General features: G+C 44.6%; 1 protein-coding gene across 1 annotated transcript; it reads left to right on the plus strand.

Annotated features, from left to right (window-relative positions):
* The first annotated feature begins 4345 nt into the window (after window positions 1–4345).
* On the plus strand, window positions 4346–8162 carry LOC134403996 (apolipoprotein L6-like). Its single transcript, XM_063134547.1, has 2 exons — window positions 4346–4511; window positions 7306–8162. The coding sequence occupies exons 1-2, from the start codon at window positions 4346–4348 to the stop codon at window positions 8160–8162; spliced, it is 1023 nt and encodes a 340-aa protein (XP_062990617.1).
* Window positions 8163–13599: the final 5437 nt, after the last annotated feature.

Below are 13599 nucleotides of genomic sequence, written 5' to 3' on the forward strand. Positions count from 1 at the left end.
GGTTTGTTTATTTTAATTGAGTTACTGTATTTTTAAAGGCGCTACCCACCTGCATACTAGTCAATGGAGCATAAGGTTTGTGCGTGTACGAACCACACCTCTGACCTGCCATATTGTCCACCGAAACCACATTAGATAACTGTTCTAAGCAATAGTCCATATTCTGGAAAATGGTCTGGAACAACAACTTGAAAAGAAATCAAACCAATCAAATTCACCACTCACCCATGATTATATGGGGATGACGTAATAAGCTATAAAACCTTCACAAAGCCATGTTCTTCTGCCTATTTCAGGCAACAGTCTGTATTTTATAATATGCCCCAGAACAGGAGTTTCCAAGTGAGATAAATCAACTACGTGTAACTACACAAGATGGATACAATAAGCTACATATCTACAGAAACCATGTTCCTGTATCCATTCCAGGCAACACTCCATATTCTGGGAAATGGTCCAGAAAGTCAACTTCAAAATAAGCTAAATCAGACACTTTGCCTGTCACACGCATCTGGATAGGAGTGCCACTCACAACTGGATGAAAATGATGCAATGAATCACAAAACATACACAAAGAATGTCCCAATAACCAGTCTTACAGTCAAATTTTATTTTTTTTTACTTTTGCGGAGGATTTGTGCAAATGCGCACTTGCACACATGCGAATGCATGCAAGTGCACTAATGTGCAATTGTAAATGAATGGAATTCTTGTAGAAAAGTTCCAACTCCATCAGTGAGTGGACAACAAAACAAAGGATGCCTGACAACCCCCAAAACAGAACGGATTTAAGAAAATGCATACATCCTTATCCATGCCTCCCATTTACATTACCAAAAAGACATGCATTTGCAATGTAAATTGCAGGAATAGGTAAGAGGGTTAAAGCCTCCTACCCACCAGTCTAGGATCCTGATCCATATGAGGCCCCATGAGCTTACTTTTGAGTAAAAAAGGAAGAAAACATAATTTCATCTTTCCAGTAACATAGAATCATAGAATAGCAGAGTTGGAAGGGGCCTACAAGGCCATCGAGTCCAACCCCCTGCTCAGTGCAGGAATCCACCCTAAAGCATCCCTGACAGATGGTTGTCCAGCTGCCTGTTGAATGCCTCTAGTGTGGGAGAGCCCACAACCTCCCTAGGTAACTGATTCCATTGTCATACTGCTCTAACAGTCAGGAAGTTTTTCCTGATGTCCAACTGGAATCTGGCTTCCTTTAACTTGAGCCCGTTATTCCGTGTCCTGCACTCTGGGAGGATCGAGAAGAGATCCTGGCCCTCCTCTGTGTGACAACCTTTTAAGTATTTGAAGAGTGCTATCATGTCTCCCCTCAATCTTCTCTTCTCTCGGATAAACATGCCTAGTTCTTTCAGTCTCTCTTCATAGGGCTTTGTTTCCTAACCCCTGATCATCCTGGTTGCCCTCCTCTGAACACGCTCCAGCTTGTCTGCGTCCTTCTTGAATTGTGGAGCCCAGAACTGGACGCAATACTCTAGATGAGGTCTAACCAGGGCTGAATAGAGAGGAACCAGTACCTCACATGAAGTTTGACCCTCAGAAGATTTGGGAGGGCTGAGATGGAATGTACAGATGGGGGAAGCAGAAGGATCAGGGTTTCACACCATCTTCCTGAAAGTGGAAATGCAATACAAGAGCCCCAATCGTTGCTCTTACTGTCTTTGGTGGGAAAGGACATGCAAGGATCGTATCTCACACTATATTTACATGTTATACTGGACATGCATTCACACTCTACGTATGCCAATTTCATTTCACTTCATGCACCCAAACTTTTCCTTGGTCGGTAAAGATGCCCCATGATGATGATGATGATGATTATATCATCCCGCTTTTTGCCCAATGCTGGGCCTCAAGACAGTTTTACCAAATTAAAACATATACAGTTAAAACCTATAAATAGAAATATACAAAAGTTAAAAATATAATTAAATATGCTTCAATATTAAAACATCTAAAACATTTTAAATACTTCACAATTTTAAGAGTGCTATGCATAGACAGAGATCCAGACAATTCGCCAAAGGCCTGCTGGAACAAAAAAGTTTTTGCCTGCTTCCAAAAGCACATCAAGGAGGGAGCCAATCTAGCATCCCTGGGAAGAGGGTTCCAGAGCCCTGGAGCAGCCACTAAGAAGGCCCTCTCCCGTGTTCCCACCAGGCATGCCTGTGATGGTGGTGTGACTGAGACAAGGGCCTCCCCTGAAGATTTCAAAGCACAGGCAAGCTCATAAGGGAGAATATGGTCTTTCACATAACCTGGACCTGAGCCATATAGGTCATAACCAGCATTTTGAATTGTGCCACAGACTGGAAGCCAGTGGAACTGTTTTGACATGGGAGTTGTATGCTCCCTGTAACCAGCCCTGGACAACTCTTTGGCTGCAGCTCTTTGAACCAGCTGAAGTTTCTGAACACACTTTAAAGGCAGCCACTTGTAAAGTGTGTTACAGTAATCCAATCAGGATGTAAGTAAGGCATGTGTCTCCATGGCCAGGTCAGACATCTTTAGGAGTGGGTGCAGCTGGTGCAGTAGTTTTAACTGTGCAAACATACTCCTGGCCACACTGAAACCTGGGCATCCAGGCTCAGGGCTGAATCCAGAAGTACACCCAAGCTGTGGACCTGTGTCTTCTGGGGGAGTGTAACCCCATCCAGCACAAGCTGAATCCCTTTTCCCTGGTCTGCCTTTTGATTGACCAGGAGCACCTCTGTCTTGTCTGGATTAAGCTTCAATTTGTTTGCCCTCATCCAGTCCATTACTGCAGACACTGGTTTTGCACCAATAGAAGTTCCTTGGAATTGGGTGGAAAGGGTAGTAGAGTTAGGTGTCATCAGCGTACTGGTGGTACCACACCCCAAAACTCCAGACAACCTCTCCCAATGATTCATATATATGTTAAATAGCATGGGGGACAAAACAGAACCCTGGGGGATTCCACAGGCAAATGGCCAAGGAGTCAAACAGAAGTCCCCCAGCACCTCCTTCTGGATCTGTCCCTCCAGGAAGAAATGGAGCCACTGTAAAAGAGTGCCTCCAAGGCCCATCCTAGCAAGGCGGCCAAGAAGGATACCACAGTCGATGGTATTGAACACTGCTGAGAAGTCCAGCAGAACCAGCAGGGACATACTCCCCCTGTCCAGTTCTTTGCATAGGTCACCCACCAAGGCAACCAAAGCTGTTTCTGTCCCATAACCAGGTCTGAAGCCCTGGTCCTATAATGCTTTATGAAGCATCTAGTGTTACTGCTAGAAGAGGGCTCCCTGTTTAAATGGTGTAACTAACAAACAATGTTTAACTGGTCTAACTAACAAACAGGCCTGGCTCAGCTCACTGGAGGATTCTTCTAGCAATAGTTAGGCTCAGATGCTTCAGAAAGCAATACAGGACCAGGACAACATGGGACATCTTTGCTGGCTCCAGACATTCATCCTCATGTGGATTTGGGCCTGAAAAAGCTAGGAGAAATGTGGTTGTGTGGAGAACAAGTTGTTAAGTGAGCAAAATTCATGACCTTGTACATGATCAGAGAGTGCATCAATTAAGGCACTTGACTTAGCTTCCAACTTCCTGGATTTCTGGACCTTGAGCAAACATGAGGTAGCTTTAACTATGTTCTTAAACCAGCAGGCTTAAAAAAAATGAATATAAATTATGCCGGTTCAACAATAGACAAATCTAATTTGATGATATCAAATGTTACTTGGTAGGGCTAAATGTTAAAGATGCACATTGGTAATTTTTGATATGGGATGGCTTTCAATCCTAATATTGAGTAGTGGTGTTTGTTTATAGCCTATTGTACCATTTCGGCCTAGTCATATGTGATTGGTGAATTTGGTTGATATGGCTCACTTGGAAGTGGCCATTCTGGGCCAGTTTTCAAAACTGCAGACTATTGCTCAGAACGGGTACCTAAGTGTGGTTTCTGTGGAAGTTTTGTGGTTTTTTGCATCAGTCCCATGTAGTTATGTGTGGCTGGTGAATTTGGATGACTTGACTCACTTGGAAGTGGCTGTTTCAGGCCATTCTGTTCTGTTCTGGATGTATTCTGGGCATTAAGGTGTTAATAATATACCTTTTCAAGCATTTTGGCCCTGAAATATTATTCTCAAATGTCTCATAGCATTTGGCATGGTTTTGGTTTCGGTTTCTTTGTTTTAAATAAATAGGCCGTTCCAGGCTGCTCTGTTTTGTTCTGACTTTTGCACCTTCCTGCCCTTCCCAAGAGTTTTATAACTCTGGACATTGGCCAGCGAGACTAGCACACCGGCTGGTTTACTTTTAGTCGTAAGAAAACAAAAAGCCTCGAACTCCTCCGGTAATGGAGTCCTCCTGGCTCTTGATTTTGATCTCCTTGCTGCTGTGTATCGTTTTTGCCTTAATTTATCTCCACTTGTCAAGGTCCCCTCAAAGAGCCATGGAGCCCTCGGCCGGGAGGGAACTGGTTGCAACCATGGAGAAGACAGCCGAACTGGAATCCGGGCAAGGTAGGACGCTGCTTGTCCCCTTCCCTTGGAGAAAAGGAGAAGTGGGAAAGGGACCCCCTAAGTTGGAGCAGTAACCAGCTGAGGCTGTTATCTCACAGTCGTCCTGCCTCATTTATGGACTTTGTGGGCAGGGGGAGTCTAGCCAAAACCCATCTTCCACTCCTAATCTTCCTCTGTTTGTGTACTGCTCTGGGAAGGGGGTGTGGGGTGTGCAGGGCTGGGCAGAGGGGGTGGTCAGTGGGGTCAGCTGGCATGGCCCTATGATTTTGAGGGGGCCTACTCCGAGTCCCCCTGGGCAAAGTTGCTTGATTTTTCTGTTGTTGATTATGAATTTGTCCAAAGAAAAGCACGTAAAGCATTTCTGAATGTGTAGAAGTGATGTCTTGTATACATCTTGAATTAAAGTGTTTGCCATTACCTTTTTAATAAATTGTTCTAGTTCATATGTATTTAGAACTGATTAAAAATACTTAATGAGCAGTTTGAAATGGGGCTTACATTTCCTATCTGGCCCGGGCCCACTACCAGCTTTGCCCGGCCCTGGGGGTGCGGAAAGCCTGAGATAACGGGTGTAGTTCCCTGCCGCCCCCCTCCCTCATAAGGCTGGTTGCTTTTCACTTTCGCTTTCTTCACTTCTGTTGGAGAACAAGGAAATGGAAAGCCTGGCATGTGGATGCCTTGGGCTGGGTCCTGGGTCACCAGCCAGCGATGCAGCAAATGTTGCAATGCCCCTCTTTGAATTTCAGATACCAGATCTGTGTCCATATTATTTCACATAGAGACAGGTATGTTTGTCCTATGTAAGATGCAGTAGAATAGCGGTCCCCAACTTTTTTGGGTCAGCACATATGGGAATTTGAGAAACTGCTGTGGGCACCCCCACAAAATGGCTCCCACAGAAGATGTGGCTAATCACTTAATGGCTGCTATGGATGCTTGGCTAGTCACAAAGGATAAGGAACTCTTCCATGAAGCAGAGTCTGGGTCCAAACTCCAGTCTGCATACTTAACTCAACTGAAGTTTAAGAAAATATTATTATTATTATTATTATTATTATTATTATTATTATTATTATTATTATTTATTTATTTATTTATTTATATAGCACCATCAATGTACATGGTGCTGTACAGATAACACAGTAAATAGCAAGACCCTGCCGCATAGGCTTACAATCTAATAAGTTGTAGTAAACAATAAAGAGGGAAGGAGAATGCAAACAGGCACAGGGAAGTGTAAACAGGCACCGGGTAGGGTGAAGCTAACAGTATAGAGTTAGAACAAACTCAATATTTGAAGGCTATAGGGAAAAGAAAAGTTTTTAGCTGAGTTTTAAAAGCAGTGATTGAGTTTGTAGTTCTCAAGTGTTCTGGAAGAGCATTCCAGGCGTAAGGGGCAGCAGAAGAAAAAGGACGGAGCCGAGTAAGGGAAGTGGAGGTCCTTGGGCAGGCGAGAAGCATGGCATCAGAGGAGCGGAGAGCACGAGCGGGGCGATAGTGTGAGATGAGAGAGGAGAGATAGGCAGGAGCTAGACCGTGAAGAGCTTTGAAGGTCAGCAGGAGAAGTTTATATTGGATTCTGGATTCTTCCCATTTCACGGAAGGCAAACTGGTGATGCTGAGAGATCAGAGATCCTTAATGTTGCCAGAGTATACTATTACAACAGAGTTGCTATGAGGATAAAATGAAGATGCATAAGTATTATCCTGAGTTACAAACATCTGATGAAGTGAACTATAGGCCACAAAAGCTTATGTATAATACATTTGGTAGTCATTAAGGTCCCACAAGACTCTGCATCTTTTGCTTTAACAGATTAACACAGCTACCCCTCTGGAAATGTTTAAAGCTTCCCTGGGGAGCATGGGTTGTTCTGGGATGAAGATTATAATTTTTACAAATGGTTTATTCTTTTTATACCCCCTGTTTCATCGTCACAACCACTCTGTGAGGTAGTTTTGGCTGAGAGAAAGTGACTGGCCCAACATCACGCAGTGAGAACATTGTACCTGAGTAGGAAGTTTGAACCTGGGCCTCTGTAGTCATCACCTTATACGCTAGCCACTACACCATGATGAGCCATGACATGTATGGGAAACATGTGATAGCCATTTTGAATATGGATCTCCTGATCGTGTCCATTGGAGTTTGTGGCATGTTGTGCGATCCTGGCCATCATAGGTTATGCGAGAGTTAAGCAACTGTAGGTTATGCAAGGGTTGTTTAACCCTTGAATAATCCAAAATGATCAGGGCAGGTGGGGCTGGCTGTCTATATGCGGCCAAAGCCCTGTGGTGGCTGCGAATCTGTGCTGCGTCAGTTATATGATGCAAAGGTAGCTTTGCAGCCACTGCTGGGCTTTTCCTAGAAGTTTCGCTTTGAAAAAGTCAGGATTTACCCTGACTTTTTTGGTGGGTGTGAGATTAATATGATTCTTCCACTGTCATTCTGGGTGTGATTCGGGGGCCATTTCTGGTGGAAGGCGACTGGTGATTGGTTGCTAGAAACCAGGAAGAGGGCGGTGGTGGTGGCTCTGGTGCCTGGATGAAGGTCAGAAACCCTGCTCTCTCTCCTGATGCCACCCCGAGGAAGGGAAACTGCAGGGTTTTGGAGGAAGTCGGCACCAAATCAGCACCAAATCGGCACCATGAAGTCAGCTTCCTGGTTTGCTTCACATGCTGCAACCCTCAGTAACCTGCTGTGTCATGTAAACCGGGTCTTTGGTTTCATTGGAAACAGCTTCCCTTTAGGTTACACCCATTGAACTACATAATGCCTTTTTTTGTTAAACAGATACGCTAAAGGAGAAGGCTGTCCGTTTACGTTTTGCCCAATTTCTGGAAGCGTTTCCCGCTCAGAGACAAAAAATGGAACGGTCCATCAAATACCTTCACGAAATGGCAGACCAAATTGACAAGAAGCATCATGACTATGCCATTACTGGCATTTTTGCAAAAGTTTCAACTGCTTTATCTGAGGGCTTCAAAACAGGCTCACAATTCTTGGCCTCTTCCTCAGCAACCACGAGTTTAGGTGTGGCTATCGCCGGTTCGGTTTTAGAGTTAGTAGGGACAGTAACTGAGGTTGGTACTAATGTATTTGAAAGACAGTATAAATCAGAGAAAAAGAAAAAAGCTGAAGACCTGATGAAGGAAGCTGAGGCAGCCCTAAGAATGCTGATGGAAGCTGATAAAAAGGATTTCACTTCTGAATTGCCCTCAGATACCACTGGTGTTATCAACGATGATTTTCAAGTTTTCAAGATGGAAAGGTCTGGGAAGGATCTCTATACCAATACAAAGGCATGGAAGCGTCTCAAAGCCAATCCTAAGTTGAATTATTTAGCCATGAAAGTTGCTGCTGGCCAGGGGGAAATGGATGAGGTCAAGGAAGTATGGAAAACCCTTGATGGAACTCCCTTTACAGTGACCGAACAAGAAAGATGGCAGAATGCTGTAACGTCTGTACGCATCCTCCTAAAAGGTATCTGCGACATTGATCAGGCTCTCATACATTTGAAAGATGGTGCCAAGGATGAAATGGCAGCCAACATCAGAGGCAAGGCTAAGCAGCTGGCAAAGTTACTGTGGGGACTGAGCAAGATCTACAAGGAAATGGAAAAGGAGGACATAACAGAAGAAGAGTCATAATCGACCAAGCCAAAGTTCCTGGGGCTGTCTACATGCGAGGAAAGCCCCACAGTGGCTGTGGATCTGTGCCCTGTTGGTTAGATGGTGTGAGCACAGGTGTGCAGGCAACACGGGGCTTTCCTGCGATGCTGCGTTTTTAAGAAGTTGGGGATTTACCCTGACCTTTTAAAAGGGAGCAGCATCAACACAGCACGTCCACCATGTAACATCACTCCGTGTGCAATCTGGGGCCAACTCTGGGGTGGAGCCTGGTGGAAAGCGACCAGTGATTGGTCGCCTTCCACCAGGAAGAGGGTGGGGGGCCTCCAAGACCTAGATGGTCGTCCAGAAACCCTGCACTCTCTTCTTGGTGTTGGGATCACGTGACACCACCTTGGGAGAGAGAAAGCATGGGTTTGAGGCGGAAGGCAGTGCCAACCTGGCGCCGTGAACACAGACTCCATGTAATCTGGCATCCTGTTCTCCACAGTGCCCCGCAATAGCCCTCACTCTACTGTGTTACAGCACACTGCCTTTGCAGTTGTGGTCAGGGTCAGCCAAATGTGACATGCGGCTGACTTGAGGGTCAAAACCAACCCCCACCCCAAGTTTCAACCAGACATGAAATCCCCACATTTTAATCAGATGCATTGAAATTCAAACTATTGTACCCTTAGTTTGGGAGAGGGCAACTTGTGGTCCTCCAGATGTGATGGTCTATGACTCCCATTGGTTATATTGGCTAGGGCTGATGGGAATTGTGGCCCTCTAGATATTTTGGCCTACAAGTCGCCCACTCTGGTCTTGATTTGTAATTTCCTCCTTTTAAAAAAAGGCTCCTGGAAATGGTGGGAACTTTGATTCTTTTGGGGTTTGGGCATTACAGTTAGTCAATTATCATTAGCTAGTCATTAGATTGGTCAATTGATGGCTTATTATTTAATTGTGATCAAATATGCCATGTTGCCATAATGTCCTTGAAGTACTGGCCTGCTACTACTTAACAGCATTTCCTTTAAAGTTTTGTTTTTAAGAATTGTTTTAATTTTATTTTGATTTATAGATTTCTAACTTTTTTTCTTTTCTTTTAATAGATGCTATTACTTTGTTTCTGCTTCAATTTCATAAGAAAGAGCCTTTTGACTGCAAGGTGACCCTGTTAGTCAAGGATTAAAAACTGCAGGGTGGCCCTGTTATTTTAGGACAGGGGTCCCCAACCTTTTTGGACTTGTGGGCACATTTGGGAATCTGAGAAACTGCTGTGGGCACACCACAAAATGGAGGATGTGGCTAGTCACATAATGGCTGCTTCAAGGGTCTTGCTAGTCAAAAGACAAATAGTTCACCCAAGAAACTGAGTTCATCAGAGGAGGGGTCTGAACTCAAAATTCACTCAACATTTTTGACCTTACATAAGCACACAACGAAATACCAACTTAAAGTTGCAATCTTATGAATGCCTGTCGGGTATCTGGGTTAACTTGTCATGGCACTTCACCATCTTTCTTTATCTATTGTTATTTTTAAAAAGGATTTCTCTGTTTTGATTATGCTTATTTCATTTCAGGCTTGAAACCAGTGTATTTCATTAACTCAGAAATAATAAAAGCATTAAGTACTAACCCTCTAAGACTCAAAACCACACTGATCATTTTATGAACATGGAAAACTCCAACCCAGACCTCTAAGAACTAATTAGTCCTTAGACCTCTCTTCATCAGCCACTGCCTTTTCAGTCCCCCACAAATGTATATCTGGTTAGGATTTGTCTCTCTGTGTGAGATGCTAACTTCCTTTTTTAAATTTATTTTTTAAACCATTATTATAGCACCCTCCATCAAAATTTGATTCCAGGGTGGTTTACCAATGAGTGCCAGTCATTTGTCATTTTATTGCCCATTCAAATCAGTTTTGGAAATCTCCTTTTAGAGGTCATTGCTATCTTGAAAACATCTGCGTCATCCACATAAACTTTATCATGAATGTTGTAACAATTTAGGAGATTGTGAGGTGAGCTCTGTGGGACATACTTCTGAGTAAATATGCAGATGATTGTGCCATAAAGTTACTCTTGTGCAATGGAGGCTGGTGGCTCCTAAGGCAGTGGGGTGGTGAATCTGCTCTAGGTTTCATTCAGAACCAGTCAGAAAGCTCCTTTAGACTTCTGAATGGTTCTGAATGAAACCTGGAGCAGATTCACTGCCCCACTGACATGGGAGCCACCAGCCTCTTGAGCCTCTCTTGCATTATTGAGATCAGTGGCGGTGACTTATGTCCTTCCCCCAGCCTAATTTCAAAAATGTTGGGTAAGTTCTCTGGCAAGAGCATAGGCGTGTGCAGCACATTTCATTAGGGGGAGCACCCAGGGATCATTATTTTTTAAAGACGAACATTTATTGAATACTCAGTCATAAAGGACATTATTTTTATTCATGTATTTATTAAACACTCTAGGTACTGATGCTTTAATCTGCATTCAGCTTGCCTGAACATGGGAGGGCCATTGCAGGCATGTGTATGTGTGTGTGTGTGTGGGGGGGGAATGAGCAGATGACCATGAAGCCCCAACAATGCTGGGGCTTTATGGTGACACTGGCCATTTCATTGCTGCTGCTGAGAGCAATCATGCTCTCTCAGAGATAGCGGTTCTTCAGCACGGTGGTGGAGCAGCCGGAGGGCAGAGGGGTGTGTGGCTGCATTCCTGCTGTGTCTGGATCCCCCTCAGTGGCCCCCTCAATTCAGCATGTATTGCTTGAAACATTAGGGTGTGCCTGGGCACACCCCTTGCGCATGGCTATGGGCAAGAGTCGCCTTCCCCTCTCCCAAATGCAATCTGGGGAGGAGGGAATTGTCAAAAAGTGAGAGGGAAAATGGGGTGGGCTCTCATTTTGGGCTGGCTTCAGCACTGAACACCACCGGCATGCAACCTTCCACCACCTCCCTCAGCAGAGAAAAGTCTCCTTCCCTCTCCGATTCAGTAGCACATATGAATGTTCTTGATGTGGGAAGAAACAGGAAGACAGCATTTTATGATATCTGATCATAAAATCAAATGTCCATTCACACCTGGGAGATGAGGACAGAGAAAAGAAGTACTTCTTCACACAGTGCATTTGGAATCGAGCTGGCAGAGGGATTCCGCAGGGGCAAATTAAGGGGACAGGCATTTGATGCAACCTGAGGTATATTTTGCATTGGGGATTTTTGGTTTCACATCTAACCCAGTCTCACTCTAACCTGCAATGGTAAGAATGGGCTATAGTGCAGGGCTGTTGTCAGCCACATGCACCCAGTCTGCAATATGGGAATAATTGACTGAGTTGCCTTAGGATTTGCACTGCCAAAGCTATGTTTTAAATGTTTAATTAAGAAAAAGAAAAGAAAAAACGACCCAAGAGCATGAGCTTCTGACCTTTCTGATGTTATTTGTTGATGCCCAATTACAGATACAGAAAATTCCTGGGTTTCTCTGTTGATTTTGAGGGGCAGCCTTCATTTCTGCCCTGGGACAAAAAAATTAAGAGTCTGTTCCAATATAAATTCAGAAGTTTCCCATCCCACAATGTGGATGATTACTCTTAACTTTTTTTCTTCTTATCTCTACACCATAGACCGAGACCTTTGTACCTCTATGGTTAAGCCGAAAAGCAGCGTGGAGGTGATGCTGGTGGCGTAAAGCAAAGAGCTCTGCCTCGACCTGGAGAAAGATAGAACCTCTAAGTTCATCCCCAACTTTGTGCCCTCTAGCACTGTGGGACTACAAACCCCATCATACCCAGCCAGCAGGGTGTCACAGCCAAGATGGCTAAGAATGATAGGAGTTGCAGAGCAACCCATTTGGAGGGCACCAGGTTGGGGAAGCCTGCTTTATGCTACATTACTCAAAGCCTTCTCCTCCCTGAATTTGTCCAATCCCCTTTTAAAAGCATCCAAAAGTTCTTTCTTTTTTTCTTTTTGAACCTCTCCTGGCTGCTCCATCACTTGGTTAACCCTTGCTATTTCTGTAATGGTAGCCTATGGGGTGGGAGAGACAAGGAAAGGCGGGATATAGGCCTCATCGACACCAAGCAGGATATTCCACTGGGAAAGCGTTATGGTAGGCTATCGGTGTGGTAGAGGGGATGGCCTTTAGAACTTCACTCCTGTACACCCTTGCCTGTGAGCAAGCTTTAGTTCTTGAACACAGTAGGGATTGCTTCTGAGCAAACACGCCTGGGAATTGGGCCCAGGCTAGCTGTGACCGAGGAGCAGTGTAATATCCCTCCCTCATAGGGCGATATATGGGGTGGGGTAGAGTAGTATGACTTTAGTTTTGGCCTCCAGTTTGTGTATGTGTGCAGGTGTGTAGGGAGCAAATAGCTAACCCCAGTACTTTCCTACCTTATCTTGCTGGGTTCTTAAGACCATCTATGGGCTGATCTACAGCAAGCGGGATATTCCACTATGAAAGCAGTAGGAAAGCAGTATATAAGAGGCAGGAGCCACACGACTGCTTTATGGCAGTATTGAAGTGCACTGACAACTTTTGGGGCCCATTGACACATACCATATACCGCTTTCACACCACTTTCATAGTGTGATATCCTGCTTGGTGTAGATGTGTCAGTGGGCCCCAACAGTTGCCAGTGCACTTCAGTACCACTATAAAGCAGTCGTGTGGCTCCTGCCTTTTATATGCTGCTTTCATAACGCTTTCAGAGTGGAATGTCCTGCTTGGTGTAGATCAGCCCTATATCCCACCTTTCCACCAATCTTGTCTCACCCACCCCAGAGGCTACCATTACAGAAATAGCAAGGGTTAATCAAGTGATGGAGCAGCCAGGAGAGGTTCAAAAAAGAACAAAGAAACAACCTTGGGATGCTTTTAAAAGGGGATTGGACAAATTCAGGGAGGAGAAGGCTATGAGTGGCTACTAGTTCTGATGGCTATGTGCTACCTCCAATAGCAGAGGAAGTAGGCCCATATATATCAATTGCTAGGGAACATGGGTGGGAGGGTGTTGTTGCACTCATATATCCAACTTGTGGGCTTTCCACACAGACAACGGCTTGGCCACTGTGAACAGAATGCTGGACAAGATGGACCCTTGATCTAGCCCAGCATGGCTCTTCTTAAGTTTCCTTTAAAAAAAGAAGTTCCCGTCCTTTTTAAAATGGTGGTGATGGGGAGTTGTATGGGCAGAAAAGCAATCTCCTTTGTTTTCAATTCTTTTTGCCCTGGAAACAAACTTTAATCCCAAACTTCTACATAGGATCCACTTCTGTCTTCTGTAAAAAAACAAACCAACCCGAAGTATATCCCAAAAGTCTACTTCAGGCTAGGGAGGGGTAATCAACCCAGTGCCTGCCTGATGTTTTGGGCCACAGATCCCATAATCCCCAATCATTTGCCATGCTGAGTGGGGCAGATAGGATAGGAATTGTAGTCTAAAGTTTCTGGAGGGCACCAGGTTGCCTA

The sequence above is a fragment of the Elgaria multicarinata genome, chromosome 9 (assembly GCF_023053635.1).
Source record: "Elgaria multicarinata webbii isolate HBS135686 ecotype San Diego chromosome 9, rElgMul1.1.pri, whole genome shotgun sequence".
Taxonomy (NCBI): domain Eukaryota; kingdom Metazoa; phylum Chordata; class Lepidosauria; order Squamata; family Anguidae; genus Elgaria; species Elgaria multicarinata.

Excerpts from the sequence above, each read along its gene's own strand:
- LOC134403996 (XM_063134547.1), top strand. The coding sequence starts at position 4,346 with ATGGAGTCCTCCTGGCTCTTGATTTTGATCTCCTTGCTGCTGTGTATC. Across the intron at positions 4,512-7,305 it reads CGAACTGGAATCCGGGCAAG|ATACGCTAAAGGAGAAGGCT; the intron begins GTAGGACGCTGC and ends TTTGTTAAACAG.